This window comes from Rhincodon typus, chromosome 38 (genome assembly GCF_021869965.1).
Source record: "Rhincodon typus isolate 14 chromosome 38, sRhiTyp1.1, whole genome shotgun sequence".
Classification (NCBI taxonomy): Eukaryota; Metazoa; Chordata; class Chondrichthyes; order Orectolobiformes; family Rhincodontidae; genus Rhincodon; species Rhincodon typus.
This window is the reverse complement of record NC_063369.1, coordinates 13,121,072-13,141,998: the sequence shown is the minus strand read 5'-3', so window position 1 is coordinate 13,141,998 and position 20,927 is coordinate 13,121,072. Positions and strand designations below refer to the sequence as shown.

The 20,927-nt window shown below is 43.1% G+C and overlaps 1 protein-coding gene across 1 annotated transcript in view; it reads right to left on the bottom strand.

Annotated features, from left to right (window-relative positions):
• LOC125487226 (bromodomain-containing protein 4-like) overlaps positions 1–20,927 on the bottom strand; it is a 126,097-nt gene that overhangs the window by 1,325 nt on the left and 103,845 nt on the right. The window contains exons 12-13 of the mRNA XM_048617829.1: positions 9,077–9,120; positions 3,018–3,110 (exon numbers count right to left, since the gene is read on the bottom strand). Of these exons, the coding sequence (XP_048473786.1) occupies positions 3,018–3,110; positions 9,077–9,120 (137 nt within the window). The remainder of the gene's footprint in view (positions 1–3,017; positions 3,111–9,076; positions 9,121–20,927) is intronic.

The window sequence follows — 20,927 nt, the reverse complement described above, 5'->3', positions numbered from 1 at the left end:
AACCTCATCCTCACCAATCTGCTTGCCTCAGATGCATCTGTCCATGACAGTATCGATAAGGGTAATCATCGCAGAGTCTTTTTGGAGACAAAGTCCTCCTTTCACATTGAAGGTGCTGTCCATTGTGTTGTAAGGCATTGTGCTAAATGGGACAGACTTGAATAAAGCTGACTCCTGAAGAATGAGCATCCATGAGGCAGAATGGATCATCATCAGCAGCTGAATTATACTGTAGCACAATCTACAACCTCGTGGCCTGGTGTATCCCCCACTCAACCACGACCATCACGCCAGAGAATCAATACTTCAATGGAGAGAACAGGAAGGTATATGCCAGGAGCAGCACAAGGCATTCCTGACAAATGAGGTGAAGCTACAAAACAGGACTACATGTGCACCAAACAATAGAAGCAGCTAGTGATCAACAGAACAAAGTGATTCCACAACCAATGGATCAGATCTAATCTCTGTAGTCCTGCCACATCCAGTCATTCATGGTGGTGGTGGGTTAAACTAACTGACTGGAGAAGGAGGCCCCACAAAAATTCTCATCTTCGATGATGGCTGAGCCAGAACGTCACTGCAAAAGGTAACAGAGCAGCATTTGCAACAAACTTCAACTGGAAGATCCATCTCAGCCTCCTCCACAGGTCCCCAGCATCACAGTTGCCAGTCTTCAGCTAATTTCATTCACTCAAAGTTATGTCAAAATTCTGAATGTACTGGATGCTTTAAACAAAAACAGAAATTGCTGGAAAAGCTCAGCAGGACAGGCAGCATCTTTGAAAAGAAATCAGAGTTAACCATCTGGACCCAGTGCCCCTTCCACAGAAGTGCACTGTCTCTGGTCCCGAAATGTTCACTCTGATTTCTCTGTCCAGATGCTGCCAGACCTGCTGAGCTTTTCCAGCAACTTCTGTTTATGTTTCTGATTTAGAGCATCCACAGTTCTGTTGGTTTTCATTCTTCATACTTTAAATTTGGTCCTGACAACATTCTGGCAATCATAAAATGGACATGTGCTCCAAATCATAATGTGCCCCGAGCCAAGCTCTTTCAGTACAGGTACAACACTGGCATCTGTCTGACATTGTGAAAAATTGCCAAGATATGTCCTATATGCAAAAAGCAGGAAAAGTCCAACACAGCCAGTTATGGTCAGATCAATTGGGGTAAACTCTCTGCTGGTTGAACTGATAACTGGCACACAGGAAGATGGTCGTGGCTGTTGGACATTAGTCATGTCAGCCCAGGACATCTCTGCACGGTGTCGTCAGGGTAGTGTCCTAGGCCCATCCTCAATTCCTTCATCAAAGACCTTCCCTCCGTCACAGGGTAATGGAGAGGTTTGCTTTTGAAATCACAATGTTCAGCATCATTCTCGACTCCTCAGTTACTGAAGCTTGGGCAGATGTGTTGTAATTAACATTTGCATCACACAAATACCAGGTAACGAGCATCTCCAACAAGAGTGTATCTAACTCGCTCCCCTTGACATTCAGTGGCATCATCATTCATGCTGAAACCCACTATCAGCATCCTGGGAGTCACTCTTGAGCATAAACTTAACTGGACTAACCACATAAATATATTGTGAGGAAGGGTCACTTGAACCAAAAAGGTTAGCTCTGATTTCTCATTACAGATGCTGCCAGACCTGATGAGCTTCTCCAGCAATTTCTGTTTTTGTTTCTGATTTACAGCATCCACAATGCTTTTGGTTTTTAAATAAAGTGGATAAAAGAGGAGGTCAGAGGCTGGGAGTTCTCTGGTAAGTAACTCACCTTCTGACGCCCCTAAATGTGTGCACCATCTTTCAGACAAAAGTAAGGGGTTACTTAGAATACTCTCCAGTTTCCTGGATCAGTGCAACTCCAACAACACCGAAGTAGTTTGATACCATCTTGAACAAAGCAGCCCACCTGATTGATAACCGCTATACCACCTTCAACTTTCACTGTCTTTACCAGAGTTGGACAGTGCTGGAAAATGCACTGCAGGAACCTCCTCAGCCTTCTGAGACAGCACCTTCCAAATCCATGACCACTTCCATCTAGAAGGACAAGGACAGCAGATACATGGGAACGCCATCCCCTACAAGTTCCCCTCCAGCCACTCATCATCCTGACATGGAAATGCATCTCTGTTCCCTCAGTGTCGCTGGCTTGAAATCCTGGAACATGCTCCTGAACAGCATTGCGACTCTCCCTACACCAAATGCACTGCAATAGTCTAAGAAGGCTTCTCACTACCAACTTCTCCAGGGCAATTAGAGATGGGCAATAAATGCTGGACTTGCCAATAATGCCCTCATCCTTTTAAACCATCTAATGACACTGTCACAACATTGCATCCATGTCTTAGCACCTTCAGTGTGCTTCTCCTTGGGAAAGTGTGGTTGAATGAGAAGATTGAAATATATTCACTGAGGGAATGGGCTTGATGGGCTGAATAGCCTGCTACTGAGTATTTACTGACGTTGGGATGTCGCTACCAGTGAAAGAACACACACATTTACAAAACAACATGATATACAAGTTGTGAACAATAAACCTTTCTCCATTGGATCGAGAGATATTCGTTCAAAACATGAAAGAGGGAATTCCATTTAGTCCCAGTGACACAAAACCCATCATTGGTGCTGGCGCTTTTATTGGTTCCCCTGATTGCAGGGTTGAAACCCAGAACTACTTGCTCAGTGGCAGGGTCACTACCCACTGCCCCACAGGGACCTCCCTTGCAAGAGATCAGGATCCTTTCTATTCCACAAAGCAAAATGAACTGCCTTACACTCCACTGCATTTCACTCCAAAGATTTTTTGTAACATATTAATAAGTGATCCACATTATTCGGTGTACACCTCCAATTTAGTATCAGATATAAATTTTGACATCACAATTCCAACTGAATTATTCCTCAAACAGAGTTTAAAAGTCCTCCTGCTGTCTAGTGGCCATTATTGGATATATATCAGAGGAAGAAAGGAACAGAAACTCGTCTCCATGCTCATACTCACCAATGCATGTCCTGTTTTTTCCAAAATAGAATCCTTCGCCACACTTTATGGCTATGGTTCTCCATGAATTCCACCCATTGCTAAAGCAGATCACTTGGAGGAAAAGAAAACTCATGTATTTGATAAAAACATTCACATCAAGTCTCAGTCACCCACCACCCCGTTCCTTGTTACTCTGTGGCTCCAAACTTCCCTCTCCAAACCTTCTCCAACCTTATAAACTTTTGAGATCTGTAATCCTCCAACAGTTAATCATTGAGCATCCCCATATTCTTACACCCCACGCTCAGTGACTGTACTGACAGGAGTGTACACCCTTAGCTCTGTAACTCCCTCCCTAAACCTATAACTCCTGCTTTAGCAAACTGCTGAAAAGCTACTCCTGTGATCAAACATTTAGCCACTTGTTTTTACGTTTCATTTGGAGCCTCAGCGTCAGTTTTACCTTGAGTGTGAATTCAAAATATGACCTTTTATTTGGTAGTTACAGCTCATACAACAAAAATAAAAGGCACTAAGCCATGCAGCATTTGCTTAACGAATTGTTAACCGTTTGTGGTCTGGTTTGACTCAATTTATGAACTAATTAATTATTAATTAAACAATTAATTCATTCATTCATTGTGACCTCGAGAAAATGTTGCTTTTAGCAATAATTGTGGACAGTCCTCTTGTGCTACTCAGTGATGACCAGTTGGAGGGGTGACCCATACCTGTCCATGCAGTGACTCGTTCCTGCTTGCATCAAAGCGACCCGTGTTTGAAAGACACAAAATATCTGATGAGGACTAAACAAAATGGGACAGTCTGCTCAAACATATAAAGTGAAACATAATCGATCCTTGGAACAGAACTACCCAAGCTTGTATAATGGCCCTAACTCCCTAAACAGCTGCAAAGAGAACAGCTAAAGATATTTTGTATTAATTAGCTTTTTACCTACAGTATTGAGAAATAGGCTGTAGTTAAAAATTATTCAGATAATTATAGAAATAGACTTCAATGTATAACCAGAGCATAATACAAGCAGTAGGGGAAAAGGCATTTAAACCCAGAGCCTTAGGAAACACATTCTCTTACGCCCTGAGCAAGATAGATTGTTCACTACCCATTAGTTACAAAGTGCTAAGAGTAGAAGTAGTTGTACAACTTTACATTTTATTACTAACCTTAGAATGGAAATTAACCTTATAGCAATTAATTGAAACGAACTGCCTTTTGTATTTTCACATATATAATTAGGACAGTGGATAATTTGAAAGGAATGACTGAGTTTGATAAAGAAAACACAAGTAATCTAATGAACAATAGAATTCAAGCTGTCCTTACAGACATCGAGCCTGACACAGACCTAAAGGAGGATAGCTTGTAAACTTTTGGAATGAGAAGGAATAGGATGCATAGAAAGATCCCAAGGCCCAGAGATTACAATTGCTTGTAAACACCATAAGATCATGGGAACCTGGTGCTGTCTGCAGGAATGCCCATCATTGATTAGGTGTGCCATGGGATTTGGTGTTTGAATTAACGGGAAGGACAGTGACTACGTTGTATTTGAGTATTGTGACACAAAGTGTATAAAAATGCTGTACTTCTTTGTAAGATCAGAGAGTGTCATTGATTTCCCTTCCGACTTGTGGAAGGTTTATGTCCCACTCCCTGCATCAACCGGTGTTTGCTCGAATAAACATCTCCCACTTGTCTGAATCTTGCCGGCCTCCCGAGTCTTTGTCCCTGTCCGGGGGCACGCTCCTCTCGATTAGCGCAGTGTGCATGGTTCCCTGCCTGAAGCTGGCACACCTTGGGCCATGATCTGGGTGAGTATGTTTATTTATCACCTTTCTAGCTAGCGTGGCACTTGGTAGGGGACTTCTGTAAGCCAGGGCATAAAACAAACTTTTAGATTGGAGTTAGGAAGAGGAGAGAGAATCAAAGGGATGGTGGGAGGGGGGCCCGGCGCTAGTAGATGCAGAAAGAAGGAGGGGGTTACAAATCCCGGTGCGCAAAATAGAGAATGGGGGGGGATATCAATCCCAGTGCGCAAAATAGAGAAGGGGGGCAATATAAATCCCGGTGCGCAAAAGAGAGAAGGGGGTAGGGGAGATACAAATCCCGGTGCTAGCACGTGCAAAAGAAAGAAAGAAGGATGGAACACAAAAACTAGAAATTTCTGCAACAATTGATGTGTGAGGGAGAAAATAACAAGGGTCTGGTAAATAATAAAATTGTAAAATAAAAGCGGCAACCATGGCTTGGAGAGAGTCTGGGAAAATGGCAGGGAAGGATAATGGAAAAGCGGGCTAAGATCCAGGCCGGTCTATTCTGCAGACTGTGTTCAAAAAAGAGCGGAGAAACAAGCTGAAATAAACTACAGTGTTCATAAATATCAACTAGAGAGAGGGAGATTGCGCTCTGTGCTGTTTCACTGAATCGTGGTGAGGTGTTAACTCTTTGTGGTCTGGTTTGAATGCACCTTTGGGTTTGTTGATTGGTAAATGTTGTCTCGTGCAATTTATACATTTTATTCCTGGAGCTCAAGATCTGGGGATGCTTTGAAGTTAGTTTGGATTTTGGGAATGTGTGATGATTTAAATGTGTGATGTGCCTGTGTAAGTGTGGGACATGTATGTTTAATGTGATGTCTGTTTAAGAAACTGTCACTTGTACAAAGCAGAAGGCTGCAGCGAAATGTTGATTTAAAAAGATGGTTTGTAAAGTTTGATAAAAATTTACCTTTTAGGATTGACTCTGTGTTGTGTCTGGACTTGGGTAAATTTTAATTTTTGAAATTACCAGGTGTGTAATTTCATTTACTGGCCAGAAATGAACTTCCAAACACTGTTTTAACACGAGTGAATCTTTAACTCCGGATGATAAGATTTGCTCATTGAAAAGGTGCTGTGATATGAAGGAATGCAACTAATAGGAAATTGGGAATCTTGGAAATGCAATTCTGTTTGAACAAACTTCTAACATGGTCTAAAATCTGACAATACTGATAGACGAATTTGAAAAGGCAACTGAAATAGAGGAGATATTTTCTTTCGAAACGTGTAACATTTATTTTCTTGCAGAAGGAGCATGGATAATGTAATTATGTGCAAGAGTTTATACCCCACTGTCTTTTGTTTCTGTAATAGATCAATACCAATTAACATGGAATGGAGGGTTGCTCTCGTTAGAAATTTTGAGCCCACATATGATGTTATTTTACTGCTACTGGGTGAAGTAATATGTGGTTAGAGAACTGGAGGATTTAAAAAAAAAGACACAAAATAAGAGAGTGCTCAATTGGGCTATGCAAGCAGAAACTCACCAAGGGAACGTTAAGAAACTAGCAGCAGTAGTAACAGGGAACACACAGATAGAGGGAGCCGGTTGGTCACAAAAAGAAGAGGAGAGGGTTTCGTGTGTAATTAGAACGGACATTTCACCATTAAATGTGTAACTGAAGGAAAAGAGAGTCGCTGGTCCCTCGGGGAAAGTAGGCACGGAGATGGACCCAGACAGAATCAGAGAAATCTCCAGCTGGTTGCCAGTGGCAACAGACAGTAATGCAGGGCAGCCGTAAAATTCCACGAGAAAGGAAAATTGAATAAAACAGTTCCTGTTAAAGGGGTAAGACAAGTTTTAGGGCCGTTTAATTTCTGCAGGAGCTTTGTAGAAAATTATAATAAACTAGCCAGACCCCTTCAAGACCTGACCAAAGTGGGGCGGACGAGCTCCAAGAAGATGGATTGGGGGCCTTACAGGAAATGGCCTTTGTCAAGATCAAAGAGACCCTGGCCTCTGCACTAGCACTTGGACTCCTCGACCTGTAAAAGGCCCTTTCAACTCTTTTGCAGTGAAAGCAATGGCAATCAATCTGATGGGACAACACTTGTGTGTCCGAGCCATCCAATGTGCTCCCTGGGCTCTACCAACATTGTCCCCCTGAACACAACGAGGGAAGGTGATAGCACACTCCCCACGTAGTATAGCCCGGCCTTTGGAAGCTGGTGAACTGAGAGGTATGAGAGACAGTCAACAAGCCAAATAGGAAGCCACCCTTTTGCCAGGAGCCAAGCATGTGGAAGTGGCTAAAGATAACCGAGAGAACCCAGCGAGCTGTGTGAATCAGGAAGGAGAGACACATGACTGTATCCCCCTCATGAAGCAGGAAGAGAAGAGACAGGGTCGAGTTAGGGAAGAGCCATTAGACGGGCCAGATTTGAAAGGCCAGATTTGAAATGCATGTTTGTAGATGAGGTGCTGAAGTAATATGATGGTGAGCCTGGACAGGGTGGGCTGTGGTTAAATTGAACTGGGAGCTTTCAGCAGGAGAGAGAATAGGAGGATGTCACTCTGCCCAGGAAACTAAAAGCACTTTCTGTAGCCCTGCAGTTAGGGAGAGGACAAAGGGTTAACATCTACACAGACAGTAGGTATGCCTTTTGTATAGTCCATGACGACATGATGGCATGGGCAAGGCGAGGTTATGTTACTTCGAATGGTAGTGTAATTTAGCATGAGCCCTCTAGTCACGGACCGAGTGGCCACAGCTATTGGACTAAAGGAGGCAGCAGTAATTGAAGTAAAAACCCACAGAAAGTGCAGAGAGGGAGTGATGATGCAGATAGCGCAGCAAAAGCAATGTTAGAACAGGAAGTGATAACGATAGCAGCTGTGAGAGAGCATGAAGCCAAAGATGATGAACGGGACATTTTAAATTTACAAGCAGCAGCTGGTTTGGAGGAAACAGTGGAATAGATGAAAGATGGGGCAGTGTTGGGAGCAGATGATATTTGGAGAAAGAAAGGCAAAGTGGTAGCTCCTGCATTCTGCCAGCTGACCCTATGCAGTGTTTACCATGGAATAGCACACGTAGAAAGGGATAAAATGATACATCTAATATCTAAGTGCTGGTGGAAGAAAGGAATGGGAAGAGACATAGCTAAATTTTGACAAGAGATGCACTGCATGTGCACAGACAGAACCAGGATAGGGAATTAAAAATATCTGGAACACCCGGATAAGATTTAAAATTTGCATCAGAGGTGGACGGAGTGGTTAAGAAGGTGTTTAGCGTGCTTGCCTTCATTGCTCAGACCTTTCAGTATAGGAGTTGGGATGTCATGTAGAGATTGTACGGGACATTGGTGAGGCCTCAACTGGAGTACCGTGTGCAGTTCTGGTTGCACTGGGTTAGGAAGGAGATTATTAAATTGGAGAGGGTTCAGTAAAGATTTACCAGGATGTTGCTGGGAATGGAGGGTTTGAGCAATGAAAGTAGGCTGGGAATGGCCATGCATGGTGGGGGGATGAGGGATCAGCAGCAGGGAAGTAAATTAGGTAGGTACAGTAGGTACAGACAAGGTTAACCAGGATGTTGCCTGGTTTGGAGATTATTAGTGATGAGGAGAGATTGCACAAACTTGGTTTGTTTTCACTTGAACGTTGAAGGGTGAGGGACGATCCGATAGAAGTTTATAAAATTATGAGAGGCATGGATAGACTCACTAGTCAGAGTCTTTTTCCCAGTGTAGAAATATCAATAATGGGGGGACACCGGTTTGAAGTAAAAGATGGAAAATTAAAGGAGATGTGAGAGGCACGTTTTTGACACAGAGGGTGGTAAGTGCCTGGAATGTGCTGCCAGAGGAAATGGTGGAGGAGGATACAATAGCAACATTTTAAGAGGTGTCTTGGCAGATACATGAATAGGCAGGGAATAGAGGGTTATGGACAACAAAGGGAGAAAAGGTTTATAGTTTAAAATGGCATTATGTGTCGGTGCAGTCTTGTTGGGTTGAATGGCTTGTTCCTGTGCTATACTGTTCTTTGTTCTTGTTCTTTGTAAACCCATCACCTCCAAACTTCTTACACTGTCGCACTTCGAACACTAAATGCACACTCTATTCTGTGAATGAACAGAAGTGAACTGAAACACACATCAGCATTCCTGGCTGGACATCCATTCCTTCCAACTATTTAAATTTCACATTCAATACAGTTTCTGTTCTAGTTAAATTGACCATAAAAATCGAAACAGCTGACACCATCTGATCCCTTGTACTCACCCAGGATTAGGTATGATATTCCTAATCCCATGACTTTCCAACCACTGTGTCACCAGAGGAAATGCTTCAGCAAGATTCTCTCATACACTGTGCGATTCTGCGGACTAACCTCAATATTGTTACACACTTTACATCATCTGTGTGAGCAGCCACTGCAATGGAGGAAGTTACATTGTAGATGGCAACAGGAACTTTATTTTGAAATAAGGCATTATCTCACACATTTACAGTTTATTTATCAGACAGAATCAGTGGATCTTACACATAGATATGAACAGCTCACTGTATATGGGCAGCAACAATTTATATCTGAGCAATAACTTGTACATGTTTATAATGGGCAGTAACTGTACTCGTCATGTTCCAATAGAAAGGGGCAGGATCTTCCCAGGCCCTGACTTACATGGGCTATGGTGAGAAATCTGTAATGTTTGTGTGAGAAGTCGAGTGAGGTCTTTCTTGATGTCAGGAGCAACAAGTTGTGTTTTCCAACATCGTTCTGGATCTTGAAATGAGATTCTCAGTAATGAGCAGTGTGGGGCCAATTAACTGGGCACATTACTCATTATTGCCCTCATTATTGTTTAACTTTGTCTTATTCATAGGCAGGTTCCTTTTCTACAACCTGCCAGATAAAAACCGGATGCTGAGAATTCCCAAAGTGAAATTCTGCGCAGGTCCCTGGTAACTCCAGCTCTGTCTTGGACACACAGCATCAACATCTCAGGCACACACCATAGGCAGCAACCACAAACACCCCACACCCTCTGATCTTAACATTCAACATGTTCTAGTCTCTCCACATCATCCTGGCACATCTCCAATTCACTTACAGTATCCTTACAGTACACTTCTGCACTGTAATGCTGCATTTTGGAGCACACTGGCAAATAACACTGCAATGCCACTGCAAGGTCTCTGCATTACACCCAGCTCATGGGCTGGACCAGGCTGCATCTCAGAGCTGCTCACTTGCTCTTAGTGCCTCACCAACATTGTGCCTACTTGGATGGTCACAGCATTGTTTGCCTTGCCTTTTGCCTTCTTGTGTTTTTACACCTCAACCAGAGCTCAAAGGCTCACAGCACTGCAGCCTTGCCTTGCTGTTTAGCACAGACATAAAGTCAGGCAGCTTGTCAATGTTGTCAGCGTAGTGATTGTAACAAAGTCAAACAGGTGGATCTCCTAGAATATCACTTTCCTGACTGGGGCTGTTAGTCTGATCCAATCAGGGAGCCCTGGCTGACAGTTTAAAAGAGGAGAGTCAGACATTCTGACAGTCTGAGAGCTGGCTCAGAGAGATTTGAACCAGTGTCAAGGAGTTTCCATGTGTAAATTATGGGTGACTTGGTGATGGGAAATTGACCACTGTGGGGTGATTTCAGTGATGATGACCGTGAAGCACATTCCTGAGGGAACTTGCTCACAACAGTGATCTTTAAGTTGGGGTAAACATATCTGGCGTGATGCCATTATTTGGGAATATAGAAACTGAACCCCCCCCCTCCCCACCCCCTCCGTAGGAGTGTGACCACTCCCCCGACGGGGGACAAAGACTCAGGAGATGGACAAAATACAAGCACATGGCACACATTTATTGGGGAAAAAAATCCGGTTAATGCAGGGAGAGGGCTAAAGGCTCTTCCCCAACTGTGTATTTGATGTGAGAACACAATCATTTCCTTAATCTTGAGCTCAGATCGGAAGAGAGATCAATGACACACTCTGATGTTTACATTTAAAAACAGTATCTTGTCCATTTTGTGTTATAATTATCACACAGAACATGGTTACTGCATCCTTCCCTTCCCCTTTATGGGACCAATCCTGTAAAACACCTGGTTAATGAGGGTCAATCCTGTGACAACCCAAGGTTCCCTTAGTCTTTTAACAATTATTGTAATTTCTAGGCATTGGGATCTTTCTCTGTTGCATTCCAAAGTGACTGGCCGTTCTCTTTTGGTCATGTCCCTGGTTTGTTTATCTCTGAGGACTCCCCGAATTCTATTGGTCATTGTACTGGCTATCTCCATGAAATTTCATGACTTCTTTTGACATAAAAAAAAATTGATTCTGTTATAAAATTCAAAATATTAAAATTTTGTCATTTGTCCTCCTGTTAATACTCATTAGCTAACAAGACAAGATATTGCAGGAATCTCTTTCATGTTTTCCTTCAGTACTTTCGTTATAAAGTTTTAAAATTACATTGAAATCTATCTCCGTGATTATTTAAAGAATCGTGAGCTTGAACCTATTAATATTTTAAATAATTTCAAAAGAACAGCTAGTTTCTGCAAGATAACTTTAGCTTCTGTTTTTATGGCCGAAGATATCCTTTCCTTAATGAATCTGGAATTAATTATTTGTGGTAGATGAGTGATCTTTCAAGTTTTTGTAGTTACAATTCCATTATTTCTTCTAAGTTTGTCACAAATCTTCAAATCGTTCATTCTTGAATCTCCTTATCGCTGTCTTTGCATTCTTTCGAACCTTACCATTCAGATAATGCTTTCCTTTGCCTCGGAATAACCCCTTTCTCAAAGACACTATTTTTTTCACTTAAATACTGAAGTAGGCTTTTTAAACTTGGGCCATTTTGTGTCTCTTAACAATAGGCAGTTCAAGCAGGCTTTTGAAATTCCGGCCCCCAATCGGGGGCAAAGACTGAGGGGTCAGGCAGGATTTAGGCATGTGGCAGATTTTTGCCTCTTCAAGCAACAACCGGTGAATGCAGGGAGAGGGCCAAAGATATTCCCCGAATCTGGCATCCACGTGAGAACACAGCAGTTCTCTTATTCAACTCAGATCGGAAGAGAGATCAATGATGCTCTGGTTTCCACAGAGAAATACAGCATTTTTGTATGTTTTGTGTCACAATAATCACAGACAGTGTGGTCACTGTGTCGTTCCCCTTATTCTACACACCCAATCCTGTGGAACACCTCATCAATGATGGGCACTTCTATGGGCCGCCCCAGGTTCCCATGATTTCATGGTGTTTAACAGACATTGTCATCTCTAGACCTTGGGTTCTTTCTGTGCATCCCCTCACGCTTCTATTATTTTTTGGTTATACATGTATCGATCTCTATAATTATCTGAAGAATCATCAACTAGAACCTATTTTGTAATGTTGTGAATAACTTCAAAAAAACAACTGACTACTACAAAATAACTTTAGCTGTTGCTTCCACAGCTGCACAATGAGTTAGGCTCACTGCCTCATGATGTGAGATTTACACCCTTTGTTCCATCTGGCACTGTTCGCCGAATGGGAATCATGTTGACCCTGATTCTACAAGGCTCATCCAGTGCCGTTTGCCTCATGGGCAAAAGTATAGGCAGGAATCAGGAGGCTGGGAAGCAAAGGAATCATCGAACCAGTATGGTTGGTGGAATGGAACAGTCATTCCAATTATGAAGCCCAACAGGTTGGTTCACCTTTGTGGGGATTTTACACAAATGGTAAACTGCTTTTGTCAGCTGAATAAATACCCAATCCCTCACATAGAGGATTTATATCCAAAGCTGGCCGGGGGGCTGTCCTTCACTAAGCTGGACACGAGCCATGCGCACTTGCAATTGTGGTTAGATGAGGATTCCCACAAGTATGTTACAATTAATACCCATAAAAGGGTTTGTACCAATATTCAAGACTGCCATTTGGGATATTTGCCTGTGCAATTTTTCAGCAGACAATGGAAAACATTTTGCCAGTTTTACCCCAGTCACCATTTATCTAGATGACATGCTAATAACAGGGAAGACCAATGAGAAGAATTTCGAGAAGTTGGACATAGTCCTTAGGCATTTATCCCAAGAAAGCCTATGCCTAAAGGGAAAATTGTATGTTCCAGGCGCCCCAAGTGACCTCCTTGTGCTATACAGTCAACAATATCGGGTTACACCCATTAGAAGATAAAGTGAGGGTGATCAAAGGTGCCCCAGTTCTCACATCTCTCCCAGAGCACGGGCTGGTGACCTATTACAGAAAGTTCATACATAACCTGGCCTCCATCCTGGCACCATTGCATCAACTCCTAAAAGAGGGTCAACCTTGGGAATAACTCACTTATTGGTAGTAAGAACTGCCGATGCTGGAATCAGAGATAAGAAGGTGTGGAGCTGAAGGAACACAGCAGGCCAAACAGCATCAGAGGAGCAGGAAAGCTGATGTTTCGGATTGGGACCTTTATTCCACCAATTTCTTTATGGACCTAAATTAATAAAAGTAAGGGACCACAAACCCTTGCTAGGTTTACTTAAAGAGGACAAGGCAATGCAGCCCACAGCTTCAGGCTGAATTCAGCAGTGGGCTCTCATGCTAAGTGCGTATAATTACAAGTTGAAACACTGCCCAGGAGGTCAGGTGGAGAATGCAGATGCATTAAAGCTGCCTCCTGTTGGCAGATACGCCATCAGTCGTACAGCCACTGAAAGAGTCCATAACGGCTTTAAATTTTATGGACACACTTCCTGTCACAGCTAACAATATCAGACTTTGGACGCAGAAAGATCTAATCCTGGCAAAACAGAAACTGCTGAGCCATCACAACTAGAACTGAAACCTTTATGGACCAGGAAGGACCAAACCACAGTAGAGGACGGTATATTGTTATGGGGAAGCAAGAGTGAATGTCCCGAGCAAGGGTTGCTGCCAGATACTGGGTAAACTCCACCAGGGTCTTCTAGGGCTCTCAAAAATGAAGATATTGGTGAGAAGTTAAGTCTGGTAGCCAGGCTTGGATGCAGATATAGTCGTGTTGGTGGGGCAGTGCCCAGAGTGCCAACAAAAATAGTAATTACCGTCAACAGCTCCTCCACATTAGTGGAGAAGGCTGGATAAATCCTGAACATGATTTCACGTTGACTATGCAGGTCCCTTCATGAACACAAGGTTTTAGTTATTGTAGATATCGCCTCAATATGGTTGGATGTGCATAGAGTTCATTCATCAAACACGGGAATGTGGATAGAGAAACTGCGCACGTCTTTCGCAATACACGGACTCCCGAAAGCATTGATCACAAATCAGCAGGGAATTAGATTATTTCCAAAAGCCGAATGGCATTTGACATAAAGGACAGCTCGATACTGTCCGTCATCCAATGGTCTGGCAGAAAGAGCAGCCCAAACATTGTAGGCAGGCTTAAAGAAAGTGCCTACAGCTTCATTAGATACAGAACCATCCCGGTTCCGATTTGAGTAAAGGACAATCCCTCATGCAACCACAGGGACAGAGTTTCTGATGGGGACAAGACTCCGCACCAGGTTAAATCTAATCTTCCCGGACCTTGCGGGGAGGGTGAAGCAGCATCAGGAGTGCCAATGCCAAACACAATATTCCACTCAGCGAGTTTACTTCAGGGGATGAGGTTTGCAATAGGCACCATAGGAATGGGGCCGTATGGGTAAGAGGCCAGGTCAACACAAGGTCAAGTCCAGTGAAGTATAAAGTTCAGGTAGGTGCAACAATCCTGAACAAGCATTTGGACCACATGAAAGCTACAAACTCCCAAACAGTGTGGCAACAAAATGTGCCCAGCTTCTCCGAACAATCAGAAAGGCTGTCGGAACACATGGATTCTCCCTTTGTAATGCACTGAAGAGATTTCAGATTCTGCGATGGAAGTGGTGGATGTCACTGCCTCAATGCCTTTTGTTGCCTGGAAAAGAGAATGAATTTCTGCTGAGACACTCTGGGCACAAGAGACGAGCTACTCTGTGGTACCAGTCACCCAGATCAGAGGTAGAGTCTGAGGAAACCTGACCTGATGTTGAAACACCCCTGAAGGAGCTACAAAAAAAGAACTGCCCTATGTCCTTGGACTCAGAGGGGGAGGGATGTAGTGACTGTAACGAGGACAGCGGAGTGGACCTCATAGCAATGGAGTTCCCTGATTGGGACTGTTAACGTGGTCCAATCAGGGAGTCCTGGCTGAAAGATAGAAATAGGAGAGTCAGACATCCTGTTCACACTGAGAGCTGGCTCTGAGGGAGCTGATTCAGTGTCAAGGACTCTCCACGTGTAAATAAAGTGTGGCTTGGTGATGCGATACTGACGTGTTTGAATTTATTTCATCTCCTGAAACACAGCATCCAGCTAACTCTCCACCTCCCAGATGTAACTCGCTCTCTCTCTCTCTTTCTCTCTCCCTCCCTCAAACCCCCAAGCACTGTTTGACTGTATTGCCTCTTAGGGAATGTGGTCTCTTTCACTTCATTGAATTTCTCTTGATTTCAAATCTTTCAACAGATCAGCACCATTCCTTTCTCTCTTAACACTCTGGTCTTTGAAAAAATCATTTTGTAAGCATGAAGTTACAGTGTCAAAACTTCAAAACACAAAGTGTGTTTAACCTCTGCAGGAGTTCTTGAGGATAATGGTCTCGGCCCAACCATCTTTAGCTGCTTCATCAATGACCTTCCCTTTATCAGAAAATCAGAAATGTGAATGTTTACCAACGATTGCTAAACGTTCAGCACCATTCGCGTCAACTGAGATACTGAAGCAGTCCAAGTCCAACCACACAAATACCAGGCAATGACCACCTCAAAAAGAGAAAATCAAACCATCACCCTTTGACGTTCAATAGCATTACCATAACTGATCCCCCATTAATAACATCTTGGAGGTTACCATTGACCAGAAACTCAACTGGACTCGCCATCTGAACACAGTGGATACCAGAGTGGGTCAGAGACTAGGAATGCTCCCGCGAATAGATCTTCTCCTAACTCTCAAAGCCTGTTTATTATCGACAAGGCACAAGGCAGGAGTGTACAAAAGTGGGAACACTTGCCTAGATGGGTGTAGCTCCAACAACACTCAACCTTTCAGAACAAAGTACTCTACTCGACCGGTGCCACATCTACAAGGATCCAGTCCCTCCAGTTCCCCTCATCCATTCCCTCCTCAGTTCTGAGGAAGGGTCCCCAGATCTGAAACATTAACTCTGTTTTTTCCTTCACAGATGCTGCCAGACCTGCTGAGCATTTCCAGCAACTTTGTTTTTGTTCCAGTCCCTCCACAACTGATGCTCAGTAGCAGCTGTCCATGCCCCAGCTGTGAGCCCTGAGAAATCCAATCTTGCCAACCCAAATAAAATGCCCAATTATCTCACTGTCTGCTTCCTGCTCAATAATGAGCTCTTTGTCTATGGTAATATGTTACACTTCACAGCACAAGTTCTTGTGTTGTAACCTAGACAATGGCATCATATCAAACATGCCTTGGGAATCAATGTACAATTCCTCAAACAAACTCCAATAAGTTAATTGAAACATGATTTTCCTTTCACGAAACCATGTCGACTCTGCCTGATCAAATTATAAATTCTAAGTATCCTGTTATAACCTGCTTTAAAATGGAATCCAGTGTGTGAATCAAAGTGATCACATTGAGTTAACATGTCCAGGGATTACGAGCTGTGTATTGTATTTCTTCCTGGAAGGTGAGGGTGCAGTGCCAGAAATGGTTTTCCATGCTATTCAAAACAAGGAGAATCATTGTTGCCCAAGAATATAGCTGCAATCGTGCCAAAGAATATCAGGGTGGTAAGTGGGTTTTAACTGACCTTCATTCATGTTCTACTGATAACAAATTGCTTGATGCACACTATTGTGCAGTTGGCTAAGTCGGATGCTTCAATGTTAGATTCTTTGGCTGATATTCCAACTTGGTGTAAACTTCCAGAAAAGAATGGGTAGAAATTCAACAAAAATGCATCATGAAATTTGGTGCTGACACAGAGTTTGCTGTCGATATGCCTTGCCTGAAATTGTTGTATTGAAGCTAGGAAGATACTGGTTTGGAGAACGGGTGGAAGATTTGATGTGTCACTATCCAAGTATGAGTGACCTCTATCTAGGCTGTCGAGATTTTATGATTCTAACTGATCTCCATCTCCCATTGGCACTGACGTGTCACTTTGGTAACAAGCACCAAAGGGGCTATTACACTGGAGCCTGATCCTGTTCTCATGTATTGCCAGCAAGTCTTGCTGGATGGCATGGAGCTCTGAGTAGTAATTCCCTTTGCTAACCCAGAAGGCCATTTGCCATCCAGTTTGCTTCAAAATGACTACAATCAAAGCTGAGGTCGTTCTAGTCATCGTGCTGAAATGAACTCACCTTAACTATCAGAGGAGCCTGCACCATTGCATTTTGGACAGAAAATAACTCATTGAATGCAATCATTAAAAATTTATTTTCCATTTTTTTTTGTAGAGCTCAGGGTTATAAAGAACCTACTCTTGTCTCACCCACTGTGTGAGATAGACCTGACGGAAGAAGAAGTGAAGAGAATCATTCATTCGCTTTGCTGCAGTGATGTGAATAGACTTTTCATTGCTACTTGAATTGACTGGTATTTGAGCCAAGGAGCATATGCATCACAGAGAGGAATCTCATTTCTGGAAACAGATGCACGGAATTACCACCCTCTGGAAGCCCCCACCCTCACCCTAGATTTAATGTTATCATGACTGGTGACCAGGACTTGGTCATTCCTGAGTTATCACTGTGTCAAAATGTCAGATTCCCAGGAGCTGACAGCATGTGGGAAACCCTTATGATTAGCCTGGCAGTCACCGTGATACTTGCTCAATGGAAGTGGCATGAGGGAATATTGACTGAGCTCTGGTTTGTTGCATGCCAATGTTTGGCCTGGGAAATCAATTACTGGATCAGTAATCCCACCGCCGTTCATCCTGGTCCCAGGAGTTGCTCAGGGTAGTGGCCAATGCCCAACTATTTTCTACTGCTTCATCAATAACCTTCCCTTTGTTGTGGGGTGGATATTTTTGAATCACTTTATTCAGAGATGTTATTACCGAGCTTTAGAGCTAGTGGGACTTGAACCCAGGTCTGCTGGCTGAGTGGTAGGGACATTACCACTGTGTCACAAGAGCATTAGCCTGCTGCACCTGGTAATCCTGTCCAAGTAGTAACCAGGCTTGAGTCTGCTTAGCTTCTGAGATCTGATGACAGCAGCCATTTTCAGACGAGCGTATAACGGTACATGTCTGGAGCAAGTGCGACTTGAACCCAGGTCGTCTGGCTCAGACCTGGGGACGCTACCAATGCACCACTAGAACCCAATTCTGTTGTGGAATATCTAAAGACACCCAGTGTGTGTCAGGTGACAGTTTACCATGAGGGGAATGTACTGACAATCAAGTTCCACTACTCCACTAATCATATCATTGTATAAAAGTGTTAATGCAGTCAGCAATATGGCCAATTGATTCAAAAACAGAAGCTGCTGGAAAAGCTCAGCAGGGCTGGCAGCATGTGTGAAGAAAAAAATCGGAGTTAATGTTTCGGGTCCGGTGACCCTTCCTGAGATCCTTCCTCAGAACTGTGGAAATGTCACTGGACCCGAAACGTTAACTCTGATTTTTTCCTTCACACATGCTGCCAGATCTGCTGAGCATTTCCAGCAACTTCTGTTTTTGTTCCTGATTTACAACATCCACAGTTCTTTCGGATTTTGTTGGCCAATTGATTCTCTTGTATTCTAATTTACTATCTACTAAAGAAGACACCTTCACCAGCATTCTCGAATGAACTCAAAAATAATCCATTTATTACAAACAAAACTTAATCCTGAAGCCATTGTAAATTAGTTAACAACTATATTATAAACTGTAATTTGAAATCTGTCTCCGTAATCCCTGATAAAAACACATTCACATGACTGAAAGTGACCACAAACTCTGCAGTGATGGTATTAACAAAGACACACAAAGAGAAAGAGCAGTCTTGTTGATCAGTGGTCACTGATACAAAGGATAATGTTTGGATAGAAAAAAAATCTGTGACAGCAGCGAACCGATGGCAAATTCTTCATAACAGGCTTTACTTTGGATGGAAATCCAATTAGAGATGGGTCTTTGAGTAAAAGTTACTGCTGATCCTTTTTATTAGGGTTGGGAAAAGTAGCCCAAATATTGAATTGTGGAACTTTATAAGAAAGGATTCCTAAGTTCATGCAGGAGTGAGTGAGTGATGGAGCTTTCCCATTTGCATATAGCTGCTGTACCTTTTTACCAAGTTCCTGGCATGTTGGTACTCTATCTCTGCCCTTCCCCTGGAGTTTGACACACAAAACGCAGTGCAACAAGGTTTGCTCGACTTCTACAGAGCACAATCAAGCATGTCATTGGAATACTCCACACTTGCTTGGATGAGTGCAGCTCCAACAGCACTCAAAAACCTCAACACCATCCATAAAAAAAGTAGCCGACTTATTTCCTCACATACCACCTTCAACCGTCATTCCTTCCACCACCGATGCACAGAGGCAACAGTGTGTACCATCTACAACATGCACTGCAGCAACTTATCCAAAGGTCCTCCAACAGCGTCTTCCAAACGCTTGACCTCTATTTTCTAGAGGGGCAGCAGATATATAAGAACATCAACATCTGCATGCTCCAATATAAGCCACACCCCACCCTGAGTTGGAACGAGAGGGATTTAATCACGATAAGTGTGAGCTGATGCATTTGTGAAGTCTAATAAGGGAAGGACAGAGACAATGAATGGTAGATCCCCAGGGAGCACCCAGGAACATAGGCAGCTTCATGTACAAGTCCATAGTTTCCTGAAAGTGTCAGCCCAGGTAGACAGGCTGGTGAAGTAGGGAAAGAGAATGCTTACTGTCACGAGCTGGGGCATAGAATATTGAAGCAAGGAAGTCTTGTTACAACTTTATAAAACATTGGGTAGGGCACAGGTGGCACACTGTGTGTAGTTCTGGTCACCACACTGTTGGAAGTTCGTGAATGCAATAAAGAAGGTGCGGAGGAGATTTACCAGGAAATTTCCTGGGATGGAAAGTCTCAGTTATGAAGGCAGACTGGAAAGGGTGGGTTTGTTTTTCTTGGAGCAGAGGAGGCTGAGGGGGATCTGATTGAGCTATGTAATATTATGAGAGATACAAATAGAACAGATTTTAAATATCTCTTCCCAATGGCAGATGTGTCCAAGACCAGAGGGCATGGGTTTAAGGTGAGGAACAAGTGAATATTTAGGAGATCTCAGAAAGAATTTTTTCACTGATAACATGGTAGAAATATGGAACATGCTGCCTGAGAGAATGGTGGAGGCTATACTCTTGCAACATTTAAGAAGCATCTGGATGACTACTTAAAATGCTGGATGACTTCTTAAAATGCCAGAGTATCGTGGACTATGGAACAAGTGCAGGTAAATAGGATTAAGGCAGTGTGGTGATTGTTGGTATGACATGGTGGGCCGAAGGGCCTGTTTCTGTGCTGTATGGCTCTGTATGATTCTATGATCTCACCATTTCTTCTGTGTTGCCTGGTCAAAATACTGGAACTCCCTCCTTAACTGTGTTTTGGGTGTTCTTATACCGAGGATTGCAATGCTTCAAGAAGGCAGCTCGTCTCCACTTTCTCAAAACATGCAGAGATGGACAAAAAGTGCTAGCGTAGGCAGCAAACTTCACATCTTGTGAAGATGTTAGAAAGGAGTGGCCAGGCTTCCTGTTCTTGACCATGGTTAAATGTTTAACACTCCTATCTCTGTCTTTGAAAGGTTTATCACACGCTAAGCTCAAAATTGTAGATGAATACTCACTGCAGTACCAATGGAGTGCTGCAGTGTTGTATTCCAGAAACAGTATTAAACTGAGGCACCGTCTGTTCTCTAAGATGTGCGTGAAAGATTCCACAGAACTCATTCAAATAGCAACCACAGAGTTCTCTGTGATGTAGTGGGGAATACTTTTCCCTCAACCGGTACAGTTAAAAACAAAGCAGAATTCCTGATCAGAGATAGTAGGAACTGCAGATGCTGGAGAATCCGAGACAACAAG